The sequence below is a fragment of the Entelurus aequoreus genome, linkage group LG12, assembly GCF_033978785.1.
Source record: "Entelurus aequoreus isolate RoL-2023_Sb linkage group LG12, RoL_Eaeq_v1.1, whole genome shotgun sequence".
Taxonomy (NCBI): Eukaryota; Metazoa; Chordata; class Actinopteri; order Syngnathiformes; family Syngnathidae; genus Entelurus; species Entelurus aequoreus.
Window position 1 is genome coordinate 17,960,699 of NC_084742.1, and position 22,483 is coordinate 17,983,181.

Here is a 22,483-nt window from a genome sequence, read left to right on the forward strand (position 1 = left end):
TGTACGTTTGGATTTGTTTGGGGTATTACTGTGCTACTCGCTCATTAGTTGTGTCCATTTAATTGTGCTCAGTGTTGGTCAGTTTTTTATATGGACAGGGTTTGGTAAAACTGCATACAAAATAACATAAGATCCAAACTCTGTCCATGAAACCACCTGGTCTGAAGGTCTCGTGCTGTTTCTAGCTAAGTATCTTAGCTGAATCCTGTTCTTATAGCTTGTGTGTGCAGAAGAATAAATGATAGTTTGGTACTTATATTGCCCACAATCAGATGGTGGTGGTGTGTTGTTGTTATGACGATGATTGTGTTTCGGCGAAGCATTTCCTGGTACATATGATCATTGACTGGAATAAAAACATATCACACCTGACTGTCTATTTGATGACTCACGTAGTCAAATAAAATGGAGCGATAAATAATGTTTTTTTTGACCTTCTAATCTCCTTTGGCTTATCTGCTGTCCATTTATCTTACTGGCACATCTCTCCTCATCAATTTGAGTGTTTTCACCTTGCTTTTCTTCTGCCACATATGCCCTTTTTTCTGATCTCTTCTTTGTCCTTCTCCTTTCAATTATAATCGATAAACTTCCTTTCAGCTTTCATTGGTTGTTTCTTTCCTCCCCCAAAAAGAGACAAAGTCGAGGCTGGTCAACTAAGTTGTTTTGGGAGCCATATTTTCACAAAAAGCTAAGGACCGGAGGAGCCAGACTTTTCCCTTAATTATCATTAAAATTGTGTGTATACAGTAATATCAATACAAAGCTCTGACAATACTTTGTAGACTACAGTCATAAATTAAAACACTACCAATAACTTTACAATGGTCAAATGTTTTCTATATGACAGGAGTCCTTCGCTGTTTTTAAGGACTTTAAGTAACAATCATCAAGGATAAATTAGTCAATTTCATGTCATTCATGGGCAGTATTTTTGGCCCACGGCCCGCCAGTTTTACTCTACAATATGTTTGTCTATCTGTGTTGGCCCTGCGATGAGGTGGCGACCTGTCCGAATGCATCAGGGATAGGCTCCAGCACCCCCCGCGCCCTCCCAAAGGGACAAACGGTAGAACATGGATGGATGTTTTACAGTTGGTTGGCATCAGTTATTGTCAGTGCTTATGACTGTTTTCAAATGGGTTGTCTACAAAAAGTGCAAATCCATGATTTTCTCAGAGTTCGAACTTGCTGTCATTTAAGTCTCGCAGAGATATACTAAAGAAGCTAGGGAATAAAGCTTGGGGCGCATATGGGTTTATATGTGCTTGCATGTAAAATTTGTGGCAATGTCCAATACAATCAGTTCCGCTGTGTGTTTACTTGTGCAAATCTGGACAGCCAGTTGATATCTAAAAGTCCTCCAATAAGCACACAAGGTTGGTCTTTTCTTCTATTTTAGTCAAGTCATTTACAAAAGCTAAACATGGTAGGGTATTGGCTACGAGGAGCTCGCAGCTAGACAACAGCTAACCACAAAATAGCACACAAGCTTGACCTATGTAATAATTAATTGAGCATAATTGCAGTCTAAAACAGCAAAGTGGTCAATACAATCAAGTATCAAATAATTATAGTTACATATAGCTGGTATTCCGACATGTGACTTCTTCCCGGAAGTAAAAACCAATGGCTAAGATGGCTGTTGTACAGCAAGCAGCGCAAAAACTATCTGAGTACAAAAGAGGCTCAAATCTTCCTGCAAAAAGCAAATACGAGAAAAAAATCCAACTATGCAAACGAATAGATCCCTATACTACATCAAAAAAAGATTTGTCGAGTGATATCAAGGATTACGTCGGTCGCGTTCCCAGACATGTTGAACGATTGTGCTCCAGACGCCATTTTTATAGGACAAAAACTTAAAAAGCATGGAGGTCTACAACTTCTTTGTGTGTGGCTGGGTCAAGGAAATTGGAATCAAGACTCTGCCGGATAAATATGCAGAGGTTTTGCTTGGGTAAAGTTGCATTTCATGATTTCACTTTGCGTCTACTGATATTTGTTGCTGTTACACACGCTGTTTGCGAGTAGCGTGTTTTTCCCCGTTTTTATCAAAAATATAACTAAAGATGTCAACATTGTGTATGTGCTGTGTTTTTGTATACCTATTATTGTTCTCTGTTTGTCTAATTTGACTTGTTCAAAGCTTTTACAATTTTCCACACTACAAAATAATTACAGTATGTACGATTAAGGCTGATATCGTTTCGTATCAATATCATTATTGACTATAACTTAAGGCTACAATATCGGTATGGTATCGGAAGAGAAAAAGCAGGAATATTGACGTATCGGTGCATGCTTCTTGCATTAAAAAAACTGTAAGCGGTTGTTTTAGGCCACAACCACTACAGGGTTAGGAGAGCACATGATCAGAAAAGGTATTGACCCCATTCAAGTTCATTTAGATGAGCACTGTTACATACATACATACATTTGGAGCCTTGCAGGCTTCAATTTGATGACTAAATAATAAAATTAATGCTTGATCAAATTAAAGCAGAACATAAACTAAATCTTGTTTAGGGCCACAAAAAGCTAACTAGCATTGAGACTACATGTATACGTCAACAAACAAGCACACCCCCGTTGAATATTCAACAGAGGTTTGTTTAAGTCAAACACTGACCTCCAGTGGTTTTCAGTGGAGTTGCAGTTATTAACAGGAAACGTGCAAAAGGAGAGGCAGATATTAATAACTACACAACGCTTTTGACCTAAATAAATCAAACTGATGTATATTTACAAATAAAAAAGTGTGCCACCAAAGTGATAGAAAATAATACAAATTTAGGGAAAATAATTGAGTTCGGTATCCTACTGTACCTCCTGCGATGGCTGTTCTCTTGCCCACTGACACAGTGATGGCAGTGGTAGCGATCACGATCCTTCCAGCTGAAAGAAGAGCAGCACAGACACACATGAGTGAGCTATCACTATCACAACAATAGATACACTTGCACAACCTAGTGGCCTCCTGAAGGAAAATTATTTATTTGCAAAGATGAGGAAGCTTAATATGGAGACAAAACCACAATACTAAAAAGATTATTATAATACAATGCACTTGTACACCACAATACTAAAGAGGGTATAGTACAAAACACTAAAGAGAGTATAATGCCAAGAATATTAATACATGAAGTGCAGGTGTACCACTATGCATGCATCTACTACAGTGAACACTGTTTTTGCTGTCCTTATATTGCATTTTAAGTATGCATAACCAATTCCTTTTCATGCAGCATTTTGCATGTAAATGACCCTGCAGGTTTCCTAAGAGAGGAGGGGAGGTTGCTTTTATGAACGTCTATGTTCATGCGTCCATAAATCAAAAATATGTATAAAAATAAAGATTTGAAGGCATAAGAAACATAAAAAAGGAGTCATGCTTTGTAAAGTAGAGAAAACCCAAGCGGCAGCATGCCAAGTAACACTTTTCCTCTACCCTCCTCCTCCTTCTCCTCCCCCTGTACTCCCCCTCCCTCCTCCGCTCGGTGTTCCATGTCCTCTGTGCTCAAGGTGGCGCTATAGTCAGCATCATAGTCCCTGAACATGTCTGGACACAACACACTGCATTTAACTATAAACACAATTTATTTATTCTTTTTTTTTTTAAACAAGTGTTCTATCAACTACCTCTGGTCTCCTGTCGGGGCATGTAGTACAGAAACTGTCCAGCAGGGTACTCGGCTGCCCGGCGATACCACAGTGGGAAGTGATCCAGCGTGAACATGTTCTCCTTGTCCATGGAAGTCAGGAAAGACCTGTGGGAGACGTCATAATAGTTGTATATGCGTTGAAATAACACAAACATTGTACTACTGTATAGTACAAAGGAAGGCAGCTTGTCGGTTTATTAGCTACCGTGCTATTGTTAGACTTAGACTTATACAAACTTTTTTGATCCACAAGGGAAATTGTTCAACACAGTAGCTCAGTTACAAAGGATGGAAGGGGTAAGGATGGAAAGGATAATGCAGGTATAAAGTAGACTAAAAATGTACCATACTAGCAATATAAAATATAACATATATGTAATATTTGCATATTATAAATACAGTATGTAATATATACTGATATATTATATTATATTTTTATATAATATATACAATATATAACAAATCCCAATTACCATGTACAATATTACAGCTAATACAACAGTTAGCCTTAGTTTTGTAGCCTCATTTGTTATTTGTTTATGGTTGTAAGGGCCTGTGATGAGGTGGCGACTTGTCCAGGGTGTACCCTGCCTACCGCCCGATTGTAGCTGAGATAGGCTCCAGCGCCCTCCGCGACCCCAAAGGGAATAAGCGGTAGAAAATGGATGGATGGGTTGTAAGGGCCTATGTGTGCTTTTATCAAATAAACCATACTTGCCAACCCTCCCGTTTTTAGCGGGAGAATCCCGGTATTCAGCGCCTCTCCCGACAACCTCCCGGCAGAGATTTTCTCCCGACAAACTCCCGGTATTCAGCCGGAGCTGGAGGCCACGCCCCCTCCAGCTCAATGCGGACCTGAGACTGAGTGGGGACAGCCTGTTCTCACGTCCGCTTTCCCACAGTATAAACAGCTTGCCTGCCCAATGACGTCTAGGGCTTTTGGAGAGTAGAGTGCACAACTGCGCACACAACAAGGAGACGTTCGAAGGGGAAGGTGTATGTTGCCTGTAAATATGTAGAACAGACTTCTCCATTGAACACGGTGGCCGAAATTATATACTCATCATGAACGGAGAAGTTAAACAGGACAATACTGCCATCTAATGGATAGCCACCGGAACACTGAAATTCAAGTATTTCTTTTATGTAAATAAAATAAATATATATATATATATATGTATATATATATATATATATATATATATATATATATATATATATATATATATATACATATATATATATATAGCTAGAATTCACTGAATGTCAAGTATTTCATACATATATATATATATATATATATATATATATATATATATATATATATATATATATATATATATATATATATATATATATATATATATATATATATATATATGAAATACTCGAGTTGGTGAATTCTAGCTGTAAATAACCCCCCCACCCCCCACCCCCTACCCCCCACCTCCCGATATTGGAGGTCTCAAGGTTGGCAAGTATGAAATAAACACAGCGTACGACATGAAATGAAAATGAACTATTTCATAGTAGGCTTGTTCATTTTTCCGCTAGTATGTTATCGCTGGCCATAGTTTTGTAGTCTTAAGTAGTTCACGGTTAATGTTTTATAGTTGTTTGGGATTGTACTATGCACTCCTATAAAATAAACACATATCGTCCAATAGGAAATTTAAAAAATAAATGTTATAGTAATACATAGTAGTACATGTATAGTCATCCACTCTAAGGTGGTGTTTGCCTTTTTATTTTCAAGCTCCATTGTAGAGAATTAGCAGGATTAGATGACAAAAAAATACTTTTCCATACTCACTTGCCAACTCTCTTTTCAATGCCACTGTATCGCTGGAACCTCATCAGGCCTGAACGAGTGCCCAGGAAGGCTGTTTCCAAGCCCTCATCTATACTAGAAGCCATAATATATATAAAGGGATATATATTTAAATATATAGATATTAAAATAAGCTAATTTTTGTGGTGCATGTGGGCGACTACTTACCCAGCTGGATTGAGCATGAGGGCCGTCCAGTAAGCTTCCATTGGTGCCGTCACCACCGCGTCAAATAAGGTTTGCTGCAAGAGCTGCACGTCACCTGCAGGGCAAAATTAGATCTTTATATTGTTTGAACAGGACACCGTTAATTAAACACTAAAAAGTCCTGACTTACACTCTAGGTCTGGTTCTTTGCCCGTTAGGTATCTGACCACAGCCTGCAGCTGGCTCAGCTTACGATGTGCCGGGTCAATGTCGGTCTCACAGTAGGTCCTGCAGGGTTTTATCGATGGTGTAACAGACTAATTGCTGGTAGTGCCAGTATTGTATTTCTACTCACCATTCACTGGCTATGGTCAAATCAGGTGCGAGTAAATCATGAAGACCTGCACAGTAATGCAACGTTTATTAAATTAGGTACAAATATTTATTTTAAATCAGGGAAGAGGAAGGCTTACCCTCTTCAACAGATACATTTCCAATGAATATATACTGTCCATTGTCTCTGGTCAGCACTATACCAAGACTGACACACAGAAAAATACACATAACTGATTGATGAAAGAACAAAACATCATATTATTTGTATTGATGACATGAAAAGCAGTGCAACCTGAAAGGTGTCTCATTGATGCTGGTGTAGAAGTAATAATTTTTTAGGAACATCACTCGTTTCTGTCACAAACAGAGAAACAAAATTCACAAGACAGACTCAACTAGACAGAAATAGTCTTTGTGGCTTGACGACCGCAATGTACCCCACAGGGTATCATCTAGAGGTGGATATAAAGCACACGGAAGAGTACAAGGTATTCCTCTAAGGGGCGTCTTCGTGAATGACAATTTAAATACAATTCTGCAAATTCTTTAAAAAAACATAAGTATATACCATAACATTTTGGCCCATACACCAAATACAAAATGTCTACTCACTCCTTTATCCACTGAAGTCCTCACATCTAAGGACAGGGTACCAGTTTCTCCTTTGACCATGGCTGTCCTTAGCTGTAAGATGACAGACATGTGGAAAAATGAGCATAATACTTCCAATTCTTAACCGCTGCCCTCAAAAATGAACATGTGTCAAATCATGCACCCCTACAGTGTTGACAAGCAGGGACGTCCCTAGCTAAATTGGAGCTCTAAGCAGAACTTTATTTAGCGCCCCCTCTGACCCACTATTCCAAAATTGTTTCACACTATTTTGTCCATTTTAAATTATTATATATTTTGAAATCAAAATAGAATTTATTTTGATGCATGTTTTGTAAAAAAAAAATAATATGTTGGAACTATATTTTTAATGCAAAATAACAAATGTAACATATTTAAAACATAAATTTGCAAACTTCTTAATGTATCCAACTGTGGTTTGAACACAGCACAGCTGCTTGCACGCCCAGCACTACTGCTGTGCACCACAGGGGACAGAGGGAATAATTCAGGAGATTTGCTCATTTATTCTTATCAGTGACAGAGCAGGTCTAATATAAGGGTTCCTTCACGGCGCTTAAAGTTGAGACCTTTATGAAATAGGTCATGTAATTATTTCCTTGATGTTACAAAAAGTATTAGCATGGTGAACAGCTGCCTTCTTCTTCAGCTAAATATTATAAGTCTCCTATTTGTCAAAATATCTACACAGAGTTTGGATTTTTGTGTCTTTTACGTCGTCTTCATGTGCATCCATCTTTCTCGTGTTGTTGATTTGATTGAATCACGTAACGTAACGTAACATGCAACACTCACACTCCTTTCACAAGCCCACCCAGTGTCGCCGAGGCTTGAGTCGAGCGGACCCAATTGCTGTAGTAGCAGCAGAACCCCAAAGGATTTGTTTTTCACAAAGAGAAAATCAGAGGGGAAAAAACAGGTCTGGGGAAGTTGCTAGGAAAGAAGGGCAAGAAAGAATATTTCACGGCAAAAACCGTGAGGTTGACAGGTGTGATAGGCTATTCTCATATGGCAGCACTGTTATTAAACACCTTAAATGGGATTGACTTGAAATTTACCACACAGCACTACAAAAGATACCCTGCAACATTAACTGACAAGCACACATTTTTATTTGAAAAACAGCAAGCAAATCATCTTTGCAGAGCACCTCCTTAACTTACAGTAGCAACTAGTTGTCCATAAAGTCATTAATTAATTGTCTAATGATTATAACACTTCTACAGTATTACATATATACTAGCATGCAGTGGTGTGACGTCAGGGACAGCAAGACCTTCTCTGCTGGCCTAACATAACCAGAAATCATGATCATAATAAAAGATAAAAGTTATTTTTTATTTACATTCCCTAAATATCTAAAATTCTTCATATTCTCTTTGTGTCATATTATGCTCCTTCCAGTGCTGTTGTTTTTAGATATAGAGTTTTTATCCAATCAGAATTCAGCTAGCTCATGTTGCCATGCTGTATGAAATCTGCTCGGAGCCTTCAGAATCAACAATGCTGGCGTCTGTGCACTGTAAGTGAACGGAGAGATATATTTGATAGACAGTTGCGATAGCCAATCAGATCACGAGTTGTTGTCAGTAAGGCCTTCTAGCTGGCCCAAGGCAGATATATATTGTAATGTTATGAGCTAGGTAACATAAAAACTCCATTACCCAGCATGCCACAGTAATGAAGAGCATGCGCAGTAGCCCCGTTTAGGTTGTATGTACACATGCCGGCAGCTGGATGTTTTTGATGAGCACGCTGTGGAGTAAACTTTAAGAAGTCAGCCAACACGCCTCGTCTGCATTTTTTATGATTAGACAAAACACATATATTTGCAAGGCCGTTTTCAAGAAGGATATTTAAAGAGAAACTACATCCTGTGAGACCATGTCAGCCAAGCTAGCTCAGCTGTCCCGGCAATGAAATGTGAGTTCAGATATTTTATTTCTTTATTTTTTCACGTTTAATATGTTTTTTGCAATTTTAATTTTGACAGAACCACATAAGATATATTTTAATTGCTGATGCGGGTTCATTATTAAATAACCCATTTTGTACAATGCCCAGTAGTGCGTAAATGTGTTTCTTTATAGTATTTCTCCAGCAATGGTCATGTGGTGACATCAATGATGGTATTTTGAGAGGTAATCAATGAAGTCAGACATCACTGAAGGCCTAGGTGGGAAACGCACGGCCCGCCACTGCTAGTATGTCTCCCGCCGCATACGTGCACCGCATTCAACAGTAAATGACATCAACCAACATGTCGATATGTCTCAAAGTGTGTGTTTACATTTGCTTTAACGCTCACCATCTCCTCCATGTCCTCCCATTCCACCTCGGACAAGTCGACGCTGTTATAATTGGGTTTGGGCTTCAGCTTCTTGCCTTCTTTGTACTGACACATACAGAAAGAAAAAATATGTTTATTGAACATGCATTGTGAAACTGAATGTAATGTTTACCAGAGGCCGGAGGTCAGGATGAGACAAGATGTAGCCATTGTTTGTGATGAGGTAGGCATAACCGTGGACACCCAGCTAAAAAGACACACAATCGTAACAATACATTGCACGTAATTATTAAAGACACACATATAAAGGACGATGTTTTAACCTTGTATCTGGGCGCTAATCTCATCAATTCTCTTAGTGCGACGTCCGTTCCAACAACTCCCAGTAAAATTCCATGAGACAGCTACAAGAGATAAACACCAAAACAATAAATAATGATAAATTAATCCCCTGACTAACTCCAAACATAAAAATAATCCCTACGGTCTCTTTTTTTTTGCTGAACACCGGCATGGCCACCGAGGTCATCAGGAGCAAACTCTGAGCTTGGCTGTTGAACAGCTGTGACACAAAAATGAAGAATCAGCAGTGAGATTAATGATACATAAGTGTGGTAGCAGTGTTTTAGTGTACGAAAGTGACTTAAATGGGATCAAAAAAGATGTTAAACCAGCTAGAGGGCTTAATGAGCTAGAGGGAAAAGCTAAACTAAATTGAAACGTTTATTTAACTTAAACTATGTCTCTAAACATGAATGATTACCTCTTTCGTGGTTGGTAACTGGAGGGGAAAAGGAAAACAAATGAATGAATGAAAAAGGTTGGAAAACAAGATGGCGGCATAGTATTATAGTATAAAACTACTACTAAACTATAATATACACTACAAAAGGCGCTAAAACATGTCACAGAATACTTTTATAAGTATTTTTGGACAAATTAGGTTTCACAACCTTATCTTTTTAAAGCTGAATATACAGAGGACGAACTCCTGCTTCTAGCAAATAGTAACAAATAGCGGCTAAAACGAAAGCGGCAAGAGTGAGGTCGGCGTGCCTTGATACTGTAAATGTGCAACTTGGAACCAATTAAGCTATGCCGACATTAATGGAGCACTTTCCCAAACTAACCTGGAAAAAATGTCCCCGGCCAGCTGGACCGAACGAACATCTGTCCATCGAGTAAGTCACTATAATATTGATCATACATGCAGCATATCATGCTATTGTTAGTACAACTACAGTACATACAGTGTCCAGCTAGCTGTATACAAACAAAACATGAAATGTGGGCTAATACTTTACAGACACTGTAATATGATTGTTTATGTTTTTCAGTCAGTACAGATTGTTGTCAGCTGTTCACACAGTAGCTATAGTTTACTACCTGCCGTAGCTAGCTTTAGGCTAACACCGTAGCATGCCACCGCAAAACAATGTGTTACTATGCTAGAAAAAGAGTTCCTTAGTGTTCGCTCTTAAAATAACAATGTCGCTACGGCTTGGTTATTATACAACTTAAGGAACGTGAATTAAGTTGTAATTAAGTTTTTGGATGCATTTCTAAAATGACTTAGAGGCAGAATGGATTGCTCCCATTAGTTGCTTTGCTAGCCACCTAGAACAAGCAGATTATTAAAAATTAGAATGCAAAAAAACCCAACGCATTTTGTCTTCCTGTCTCTCATGAGGATTGTGAACGATGGGCAAAATTCCAAACAAAGCACTGTTCCCCTTTAAGCGCAAAAATTATGACTAAAGTGGTGAAGCTGTATTTTCATTTGCATTTACATTTTATTGACAGTTTATGTAAGAAACATGTATTGTTATGATATATTATTAATCTGTTTAGAATATTAGGGCAGCAGGGTGGAGCAGTGGTTAGCGCTCGTGCCTCACAGTGAGGAGGTCCTGGGTTCAATTCTTTATGTGTGGAGTTTGTATGTTTTCCCCGTGACTGCGTGGGTTCTCTCGGAATATTGCGGCTTACTTCCACCTCCAAAGACAGGCACCTGGGGATAGGTTGATTGGCAACACTCAGTTGAGCCGAGTGTGTGAATTTGATTGCTTGTCTGTCTAACTGTGTTGGCCCTGCGATGAGGTGGTGACGTGTCCAGGGTGTACCCTGCCTTCCACTCGAATGCTGCTGAGACAGGCTCCAGCCCCCACATGACCCCACGAGGGCTATAAAATGGATGGATGGATAGTTCAAATGTATTTATTTTAGTGGTTTGTTATGTAAATATATTTTTCATCAGTTTTGACTAGTCCCTTCTTTTGCAGTATATATGATTCGTAGATATTTTGAAATCAGCCCTAGCTAAGCTAATAATATTTGTGATTATTGCAGGGCTTCATATCATGAGACGAGATTGTAAACTGTAAATAGGTTAGATATGATCATTCTGATAAATAACGGTATATTTCATTGCTAAACATTCTCTAAAAATGTTATAAGGATTAAGGAGGGGAGGGAATGTGATGACTTTGAGGATACAAAGTGAGAATGCTTTCCAAAATGGCCATGGCATACCACACTGTCCATGTAGGCCTCAGTCCAAATGATGTCATGGTCGTGGTTGATGACCATGGGTCTGCTTAGAACGTGCAGGTACTCCATGACGTTTTCTTGCACGTCGGCCAGCGTGGAGACGTGTGTGTAGTAACCTGCAACACACACACACACACGTCCGCGCACGCACATTTGAATAGAATATTTAAATTTTTCTTTTGTCATTCTGGTGCAGTAAAGTCATTATCAGACATCAGAACATTGGAATCCCCAAAAGACTGAACAGTTTTGTGTTTCTTGTTGGACAAAGTGAATGACGTCAATGAGATACCTACTGAGATGTTCTATTTATTAAACACTACCAGCTTCTAAAGCACCGCACGGGACTTTAAATGTAAGGTCTTTAATATTTGGCTGAAGAGAAGCAAGCACATCTGTTATCTAATGTTGTGTTTACGGTGTAACTGTGCTGATAATCTGCTATTTAATCAGGGTGTATCATGTAGTCCCAGAAGGGAATAAAGTGATTACTTTCTGGTTTTAGCCGCTGTAATATCATGTTATGCACAAGAGGGCAGCACTTTTCATTCCTTTTTTCACTCCCATTTATCTGTGGTTCAGGTCTCAGAGTACACAGATATATTACATCCGTTTTTTTGTCTTCCAGGTATTTTAATTTGAAAAATTCCCACTACTGCCTATGTGCCACACTATCGCACTTGATCACGCCTCCTTCATTATTGCGCGCAGTTACAGTAAGCTGGCAAAAGGAGAGCCACTGTTTCTGCAGGAAAGTGGGTATATTATAGTGTAATAATACTCTGGTAATTGGTGGGATATTACTGTGGTTATTGGTGGTGTACTACTGTAGTAATTAGTGTGATAATACTGTCGTAATTACAGGGATAATCCTGTGGTAATTGGTGTGATAATACTGTAGTTATTGGTGTGATAATACTGTAGTAATTAGTGTGATATTCCTGTCGTCGTAATATTTCAATTCTTGCAATTAGAACAATATAATTATATTTCTAGGGCTTTCGTGATCTCTCATAACAATGATTATTACTTCTTGTATTTTGTTTTATTTCCAGTTTGCCTCCTTTTTGCCACTATTTCTCCTGTCTGGGCGCTGGCTCCTTCACCTATCCCTGATTAGCAATAAGGACACACCTGTATGCTTCCTGTGACTGTTTTTCATTTTTGTGCAATCCTTTCCTGCACTACTTTTCTTATTTATTACATTTTACCTGCACGTCGCCTGTTCTCTCTGCATCCTGGGGTCACGACCAACACTACCGTGACACTAAACGTAACAAGGGCTTTAGTATATATTTTGAGAGCAGCCCTAACATACTGTCACACTTGACAACAGCAATCAAGACTACCAATACAACTAATCTGTAGGCTAATTATTCAATTGTCATTACCTTTGTTATTGCAGGCGATCCATTTGACATTTTCAGCAAACGTCATCTCTCGTCCAATCAGATAAGTGAACACTCGAACCTGGGATGACAGTGAATTAGAGTTGGATGCACGTAAATAATGTGTGTTTGTGTATATGTATATAATATATATACATACTGTATATAGTCAAATGCGCAATTAATTTGCAACTATACATAATTATTACGATAATTTTTTTGTGATTATTCACATGAGTTAACTTATTCATTTTTACAGCCCTATAGATATAAATAAGTGTGCGTGTGTGTGTGCATGTGTACAGTATGTGTGTGTGTTTATGTGCATATATATATATATATATATATATATATATATATATATATATATATATATATATATATATATATATAAATAGTCAAATGTGCATTTAATCAGCAACTATACACGATAATTTTGTTTATAATTAATGACGTGAGTTAACTCATTATTTTTGAATATATATATATATATATTTATATATATGCAGTGTATATATATATATATATATATATATATATATATATATATATATATATATATATATATATATATATATATATATATATATATATGTAGTATATATAAGTCTGTATATACATATATGTATGGTATGTTAATGCATGTTCTGGTATTTGCGTCATACCCGCCGATCTGGCCAGTTGAACTCTTCAAAAACGTCCTGGAAGTCCTCCATGGCGCCGTCTGTGATCAGCATGATGGCCTGGTTGCACAGGCTGCCCTGGCCGAGGGCTGCAGCCTGACAACACACACACACACGCACACGTTTTCATAAACAATACATTTACTGCATCCACAATTTACTGTCTTTATTAAAGGCCAACCTCATTGAGGATCTTGAACGACTCTTTCATCGCATTCTTCACTTTGCCCTCTCCTTTCACATGGAGCTCATCAATCAGGAGCTTGAAATGCTGCAGAATTAACATAAAAAAGGGTGAGTGTAAGCATGTGTGTGTGTGTAGGTGTGTGAGTGGGATTAGCATGGCTCACTGACTAATTACAACACTCAAATAATATGGAATACACAACAAGACCGTAAAATATTCCCAAAATACACAGCCTGGACATTTTGTTGAGTACACATATTGAATACAAGAGCTGCATCACAGCAGATGGTAATATTAATACATAACAATAATGCTCATCTATAACAATATGTGTATGTGCAGCACTTTGCAGTGTTGTACATTTGCCAATGTTTGCCAAATGTTGCATTTAGTTGTTGTGTTGATACAACTGAATTAAAATGTGGCTCAATTTAATTTAATTTAAAAATGTTGTATTTAGCTGTTATACTACAATCACTGAATTGAACTGGGTTTTAATTTAATTGAATCAAATTAAATTATACTTAATTTAATCTAATTTGAATTAAATCAAGTATTACTTTTGCTTTGTTATTGAATATATATATATATATATATATATATATATATATATATATATATATATATATATATATATATATATATATATATATATATATATATATATATATATATATATATATATATATATATATTTATCATATTAAATTGTGTGTGTGCGTATGAGTTCATGCGTAAGTGTGTCAGCCAACATCTGAAGGCCTTCAATCAGCCGCCTCTCCAGGAATCCAGCCAATCCCATGGCATCCTATCACGGTCATGTGACATGTTTAAAACCTAGCAGCAGCACCGTGACCTCACCTGATCTCTTATGTTGTAATGTAGTGGCGTGTAGTTGAGGGGGGAGGAGAGCATGTATCCAACACAAACACAGGCAGCAGACACACAAGCACACACAGGCAGCAGACACACAGGCAGCAGACACACAAGCGCACACACACAGGCACATACAAGGACACACAAGCACATACACAAGCAGGCTTTGCAGAATAACAACAAGAGAGCAGATGAACAAGAAAGCAAAGAGCACGTTCAAAAATACAACAACAGACAGGAAGTAAATTGAAATAATATAATAATGTTTGTCTGGACGACATAACCTTTGTCCTCACGACATTAAGAAACGACAGCTTACCTTTAATGAGTGCTTAATGTAATTAATTACCCGTGCGTGTGTGTGTGTTTTCTTGGTACCTCTCTGTTATCCAGATCAGCTTGTACCAAAGTTCCCTTGAAGCACGGTTCCACGTAGCGAACGTAGTCGCTATACTGGAGAAGACAGGAAACAGGAAGCTTTATTCTCCTGATTTGTTACAGCTGGGCTGCCACAAAAAGGACTTACAGCGATGATGTTGACAAAGTCGTTCTCTCCCAGCGTGTCCAGTATTGTGTTGATGGTGTGTTTGGCAATGGTGAGTCTGAGTCCCTTCATGCTGCCGCTCACATCCACCACAATGACCACATCTTTAGGGGAGGTGGCGGCCTGGATGTACCTGAGTAAAAACATAACATCCATCAACTGTTTATCTCATTTTTTTAATCTCTTTATTCTCATCCTGTTTAATTACAAGCTTGTCCACATAAATGAGATTCACCCCTGGGGCAGCAGCTGCTCCAAGGCAACTTTCCAGGTCCATAATCTGTTTGTTTGACTTCCGACTTCCTGGATGCACTGTCTAAAGGACCAGCCGGCGTTCCTGGAAAGTGATTTCCTCTTATACGGCCCATGACGTTGTTTCATTTGGGATAAATCACATTTACGGCTCACACTATACCAGTCAAATGTATAGACACACTTTTTCCCTCAATAGCATGTCTAGATGCTTAAATAAACACACATGGGACTCAACATTAGGTACACAGCAAATGTGTTGCAAATAACAGAACTGTGCCTGAAGTAATAATTGTATAATTTACTCATTTTTATAAAAGGGGGCAATAATAAAAAGTATTTAAAACAATTTACACACTTTAGGTACATTTGCACAATGTAATATGTTCTTATAACAACTAATTCTAACATGATTCACCTCTTTGCTGAATTATTATTGCTTATAGTCACAACACTTGACTTCCAAAAAAAGTCAATTTGGATACAGAGTCGTTATGACTCTTGCATTTCTTGAGTATTATTGTGGCTGTAAAAGTACATTACATTACATATATTGAGAGCAGTTACTAATGCAAAAATTAGTGGTGTCCCCTTTCAATATTTATCTTGGATATCAGTCCGATGTTTCGGATGATATCGGCTTGCATGTAAAATGTTCGACACAAGTGTTGATACAAGCAATCCTGCAGCACATTTACTGTCTTACTCATAAACAAAAGGTAAACATGGTGATCTATAGGCTACTAGCAGCTACACAACAGCTACGTAAGCACACAAGTTAGACTTAGTAATAAGTGTCATTGAACAATATTGCAGTCTAAAACAGCACATTTGTCAATCAAGTATAAAATAATTATAGTTGCATATTACTTACACATACAAAGTCTCCAAGGCAGAAACATATTAGAAAGTATCCAGTAACAAATGTGTCCGCATCATTGAATTTACGGCATAATTAATTTTTGTAGTCATCCGGTGTCACCAAAAAGAAATTGCCACTTCATTTGAACTTAAAGGGGTCATATTATGATTTTTTTTCTACATTTAAAACACTTCCTTGTGGCCTACATAACTTGTAATGTTGGTCCTTCAATCAAAATTGTTCAAAGATAATGTTTTACAGACCATCTTTAAGCCACTTTCTAACCATCTCTTCAGGATGCGCAGTTTTATGTTGTCTTATTTAGTGCCTCCACTTCGACTGTGTCTTCTCCCCGTCATCCATGTTGTAGTTTTTAGCGCTTCCATATGGAGTCTACTGAGTAATATAGTTTACAACAATACGCTACTTTGTATTAGAAATGGAAACAGCGGGGGATTTATCCGCATCTATAAGCCAGTTTGCCCAACAACAACAGGATAGAAGAAAAAAAAGGAACTTTTTGACTAAAGCGTCGGACTACAATGGCGGACATGCGTAAAGCTCTTTGATAAAACTTTGGCATATATTAGCTGACGTCCTCAAATGAAAAAACATCACAAATGGGGCAAATTGCAAACGGCTTGTTTGGAGAAAGCATAAAGGACGGCAAGATTGTTTTATAATATCTTAGCTATGCCTCCATGGTTTGATTGTAAATTTTTGGGACTTATGCAGATCTCAAATACACAAAAACAGGTACCAATAGGTAAGAAACGTTGGTTTTGCACAATAGTTCCCCTTTAAAGACAGCATAAGTCTGTCATAAGGTTATTAATATATAGTGAGTGTGTTTAATACCTACCATTGTTCTCTGTCTAACTTCACTTGATCAAACCTTTTCTAACATTCTACACTACAAATTTACAAAATAATAAAAATCATGTATGATTCCTGCTGATATCGTATAGGCTTAATATTAAATTGGCCATGACTCAACGCTCCAATTGGTATTGTATCGGAAGTGAAAAAGTTGTAGATTTTTGAGACACTTGTGATTTAGGGCTATATAAATAAACATTGATTGATTGATTGATAGATTAAAGGAGCCATACTGTGTCACGGTCAAAATTCTGTAGTCCCCTCCCACTCTCCATGACTGAGGTTGCCAGATACGCAGCCAAATCCGAATCCTACTCCAAGGAACTTCAAATGGCAATCGACGAGTCCCACACTGTAGGTTTCTCTTGTTTATGCTTCTTGCAAGATGGTTTACTAAGTAATTATGCCACATTTTAATAATGTCAATTAGCCAAATGTATTTGTAAAGTTACACAGCAATATTTTCGTCGGGAGTTGGGACAGATTGTTGGCATTACCATGCATTACCCTGCTAGTTTGACCGCACAGACCACCATCAAAATAGTTATATATAATAAAATATAATATATCGCATAGGCCTACTTTGATGGCAAGCCAAGGCCGACAGTAAAATAACCGCCACATTTAATTCAGCATAACTCCCTATTGCATCCAACCTGACGCACTGCATTCTCTTCCATTTACGCACATCACCATCTTTCAGTGCAGGGTGCGATTCTATGAGCCAACCCACGTTACGCAAAAACCACGTTATGCATAAATCATATAGCCTACTACCAGTCAATACACAAAGTAGAAAATCCTTACATGTAATGCATTATATTGTGCCAAGCAAATACCACCCTTAATGTGCCTGATGCCCATACAGTACCAGAAACCGCAATTAGCCGTGCTGATGTTGGACCCCATTTCCTCAGTGTATCAGCATATTGAAAACAAAATAGGAACTGACACTACCCATATCTACATAGGTTTTATTTGTCGAAAATATATTTTGCCCTGTCAGTTGTCATCGACATATACCATACACTATACCTGCTCAGTGGCCTTGTGGTTAGAGTGTCCGCCCTGAGGTCGTTAGGTCGTGAGTTCAAACCCCGGCCGAGTCATACCAAAGACTATAAAAATGGGACCCATTACCTCCCTGCTTGGCACTCAGCATTAAGGGTTGGAATTGGGGCTTGAATCACCAAAATGATTCCCAAGCGCGGCCACCGCTGCTGCTCACTGCTCTCCTCACCTCCCAGGGGGTGGAACAAGGGGATGGGTCAAATGCAGAGAGTAATTTCACCATACCTAGTGCGTGTGACTATCAGTGGTACTTTAACTCTAACTTTAATACAGGCTAATGGGCATATATTTCCTCCGTTAGCCTATATGTCGATGTGTCATTGACTGGGCTAGCATACTAAGCATTCGTTGCACAAACATACTAGCTTTGTTAGACAAGATCATAGACTGTATATAGTTTACATACGAAATGCCGATTTCCATTTATTACAAGTAATAAGAAAACGTAAATGCCTTACTTACTTACCTATCAAGGAGGAAATTAGCAAGTTTGACATCAGATGAAAAACATCTTCTCCGCCTTGAATGGTCTCCATCTTTCAAAGGCATCCGATACGATCAGCCCTTTGAGACACTTGTGATTTAGGGCTATATAAATAAACATTGATTGATTGATTGATTGATTCCTCGTTTTGTTCCTGGCTTTGTCATGAATAAGATGAGAATCGTAACGACGCCTTTTAGATTCACTAAAGTCTGACATGTTTAGTAACTTTACCAGTAGCAGTAGCTAGACGAAGGTGGCGGTGCTTAACTGGCAACCTGGATGTGACCCACTCGCAGACGTTCTAATTGGTAAAACGGTGAAGGGCGGGGCATTGAAATGAAAACAATAACAAGATTTCGGGGCTGTAAATCTAATTTTGAAATGAGCATATCCCGGCTGAACTACCATTATCAGTTATAAAGGTATTCAAAAAGAATATGATTTATTAATGCATTTTGACATATCAGGGCCATTTAATGATGACTTGACATGAAATTATTTCATATGGCTCCTTTAAGTTGTAAAATTAGTAGACACCTAGTCATTGTTAGCATTGCTGTGTTAATACAATAGCAACTCATATTGTGTCGTTCAACCCCAGACCAAATGTGTACATTCTGCTTATATAATTTGCGACAGGATGACAAAAAAAGTCTACCTGTATGAAACTTGGCTAGGATTTTTATATTATCCCAAATATATCACTTTGTACCCACTTTTCTTGAGAAAAATCATGCCTATTTTACCACAGAAACTGTCATTCTTAGGGCAAAAAGGTCATGAAAACATTACATTTAAAAATACATCTTTAAAAAGAATTGTATCTATGTTAAGTATGAAGTTTTTGAAAGGGTTTGATGTTGTTTAAGTGGGGAAAAAATTACATCTATTAGACTTTACGAAACGAGTAATTTTGGACCCAATGGGTAAAAAAATAATAACTGTCAAAGGCAGATATTTTGTATTAGACTTAGACTTATACTTCCTTTATTGTCATTCAAATGTGAACTTTACAGTACAGGTAAGAAATAAATTTTGTTGCATTAGCTCGTGGTAGTGCAGGATAAAAGAGCATTAAAGTTAGCCTTACCAGTTTCTGTTCCTACAGTCGAATGTGACCACCCCGTTTTCGTCTGGGATCCACTGGATCCCTGGAGAGCAGCAAAAAGAAAGAACAACGCCGTCACAGCACTTTTATGGAAAATCTGCTGGTTGGCTACACCTTGATGGATGGATGGATAGATGGATGAGGAAGTGTGTCACCAATCCCTAACTAATTACCGTCACTCACACACACACTGAGTCATCACCAATTGCAGTTGCAAACTAAGTGGTCCATGTTTGTGCAGTGGTTGCCAAACATGGAGGTCGTACCCGGGTAGAGCCTGAAGAAGCCGCTAGAGCTGCCGAAGTACTGCCAGGTAAGCGTGGGATCCTTCTGGAAGTTGTCTATGAACACGTCATTCAGAGCCTCCGACATGTACGCCCCATTGAGGATGTCTGGATCTGCATCAGAGTAAAATGATGACGGTGGGAATCAGACGTATGCGTGTTGCTGGCGTCCTACCTCTGTTGTAGACGTTGGTAGGGACTTGGATGTTGCTTTGCTGCGTGTTGACGGGCAGTTTGCTGAAGTGTTCATTGGCCTCCAGGGGGAATTCTCCTCCCAGAGGCAGCGAATTGCCGTCCTCGTCTACCATGTTGATTAACATGGAATTGTAGTATTCAAACTGGGGAGGAGTGGAAGACGATTATGTTTATTATTTTGTAGTAGTGTCCAACTGCACTGCATTACCATTACTAATATTCTGTGACCAAATACATTAGAAACACTTCTGCAGGCGGTCATCTTCTTGCACTTTATTTTCTTTACATGATGCACATAAAAAAAAGCAGTTTTGTGGCCATTTCGCTGTTTAATTTTTTGATTAAAAATATGATAATATAGGAAAATAACAATTATCAGCTTATTTCTAATTACTTTATTGTACATTAATCAATTAAATTAATCAATTAATTAAACACACAACATTTAAAGTGTTATTATTTACTGATTTCATTTTGGTGCAGATCTGGATAAAGGTGTGAATCTAGAATTTTGGGGTTATTTTTTAAAACGTTTTCCTTAATGAACGAAGGAGTTCAAGCATATGCATGTGGTGGTATACCGGAGTCCTTTATTATTACTTTTTTCTTCAACAGTAATAATACTGACGATATATTGTCTTTGTTTTCATAGTCACTCCAAATATAGTTGTATTACATGTTGGTGCAAATCTGGATAAATGTGTTAATCAAGGATTCTTTTTTATTTTACTAACTAATATAAACCCTTTATGCACAAATTATGGCAACCTAACTTAAGATATTTGTTTTTATCACAGTCATTTTTTGCTACATCGCGCTTTAAAGTTTGCAGCTTAATTCTCTCGCTATCGTTGATTCATTTGTATTATTTTTTGGCCTAAATTAAGCATTTTTAAAAAGTTAAATATATAATGGCATTATGTTTATAAATAAGAAAAATTATAATAAAAGTAATGTTGTGTTATGTTTTGTTATGTTATGTTTATCTGTGATAATTATTATTATGTTTTTAATATTTATTTTGTTAGATTATTTATTTATTAATTTATAAACAAAAGGTAATTATAAAGAAATAATGAATTATGTAAAAATATCAATACTACAGTAGTACTGGTCCCGAGACGAGAGCAAACCAAACTGAGTGCGCTGTTCAGTATCGTGGTCACTGATTGGCTCAGCCTCAAGCTGCATTGCAATATTGGATTAAAGGAGTTAGAGGGCTGTCATAATATCAAAAACTTTAGAAAGTCGTTAACATGTTTTTTATGATCCAGCTAATATTTCCTATTTCATGGAAATTAATTTACCATGGTCATTAAAGCGCCGTGTCATCATAGGACTAATAACAACACAATATTTTTTAATTCTATTAAAAACTGAATTAACATTTTGACAAGATACGTTTTTTGATTTGCATGTCTCAAATTATACAATCAATACTATGAATTTAAACAGTTACTTTTGTTGTTGCTCTATGTTTTTAAATGTTTTTATATCTGCAAGGGGTCTTTTAGAATAGAAGGAATGGACAAATATTCGTCCCATGTGAACATGGGACGAATATTTGTAGCAATGTAGCAATAGTGCAGATCTGCACTATTGCTACATTACTGTCTGAAACTGAACTGTTTTATTTGATCTTGTTTCATATTATAATTTCTCTTATATTGCTTAGCTTTTTGCACTGTCATGTCATGGGTATATTTTTAGGATTCATCTATCCATCGATCTATCTATATATCTACCTATCTATCTAGCTAGTTGCCGATCTATCGTCGGCCATCTTGTTTTTTTGCTATTACAACCTTCGACCAATGGCTTATGGCATGACACACTAGCATCCACTATAGCGACTGATGTGTAACATGGACATGAAGCATGCATGCAAGAGAAAAGTGCTTTTAAGTTGTTGTCTACTGTAGTGACCACTTTGCATGAAAGGGTTAATTTCTCACTCAGTAATTAACAAATGGTTCTTGATGTATATTTCATGATTAAGCAAGAGCTGGTCGTCTATGAAGAAGGTGATCCAAATTAGGACTTTAATTAGACTAAAAATTAGGTGCCATTAGTCATCTTCATGTAGGCAGCTAAAGCTAACGAGGGGATGTAACGGTTTATTACCTCCAGCGTATCATTGTACTCGTGGTAAAGATCAGCGTCCTCTGCTGCTTCTGCTAACCTCTATGATAAAGAAAACAAATGTTTTAATGGT

General features: G+C 37.6%; 1 protein-coding gene across 4 annotated transcripts in view; it reads right to left on the reverse strand.

The window, feature by feature from the left end:
- The window catches only part of cacna2d4a (calcium channel, voltage-dependent, alpha 2/delta subunit 4a), a 97,156-nt gene that overhangs the window by 70,287 nt on the left and 4,386 nt on the right, over positions 1-22,483 (reverse strand). For 2 of the 4 annotated variants that reach the window (XM_062064926.1, XM_062064925.1), the window contains exons 5-27: positions 22,393-22,452; positions 20,249-20,411; positions 20,056-20,187; positions 19,772-19,832; positions 15,113-15,263; positions 14,965-15,039; positions 13,705-13,794; positions 13,506-13,619; positions 12,844-12,922; positions 11,435-11,568; positions 9,387-9,464; positions 9,226-9,306; positions 9,075-9,149; positions 8,921-9,007; positions 6,592-6,663; positions 6,272-6,333; positions 6,117-6,184; positions 5,999-6,044; positions 5,834-5,931; positions 5,665-5,758; positions 5,479-5,571; positions 3,643-3,770; positions 2,830-2,898 (exon numbers count right to left, since the gene is read on the reverse strand). In XM_062064926.1, coding sequence (XP_061920910.1) covers positions 2,830-2,898; positions 3,643-3,770; positions 5,479-5,571; positions 5,665-5,758; positions 5,834-5,931; positions 5,999-6,044; positions 6,117-6,184; positions 6,272-6,333; positions 6,592-6,663; positions 8,921-9,007; positions 9,075-9,149; positions 9,226-9,306; positions 9,387-9,464; positions 11,435-11,568; positions 12,844-12,922; positions 13,506-13,619; positions 13,705-13,794; positions 14,965-15,039; positions 15,113-15,263; positions 19,772-19,832; positions 20,056-20,187; positions 20,249-20,411; positions 22,393-22,452 — 2,110 coding nt within the window. Of the gene's footprint in view, positions 1-2,829; positions 2,899-3,642; positions 3,771-5,478; positions 5,572-5,664; positions 5,759-5,833; positions 5,932-5,998; positions 6,045-6,116; positions 6,185-6,271; positions 6,334-6,591; positions 6,664-8,920; positions 9,008-9,074; positions 9,150-9,225; positions 9,307-9,386; positions 9,465-9,665; positions 9,684-11,434; positions 11,569-12,843; positions 12,923-13,505; positions 13,620-13,704; positions 13,795-14,964; positions 15,040-15,112; positions 15,264-15,365; positions 15,463-19,771; positions 19,833-20,055; positions 20,188-20,248; positions 20,412-22,392; positions 22,453-22,483 lie in introns of those variants that run through there. The other 2 variants (XM_062064924.1, XM_062064927.1) reach the window with 2 other exon arrangements.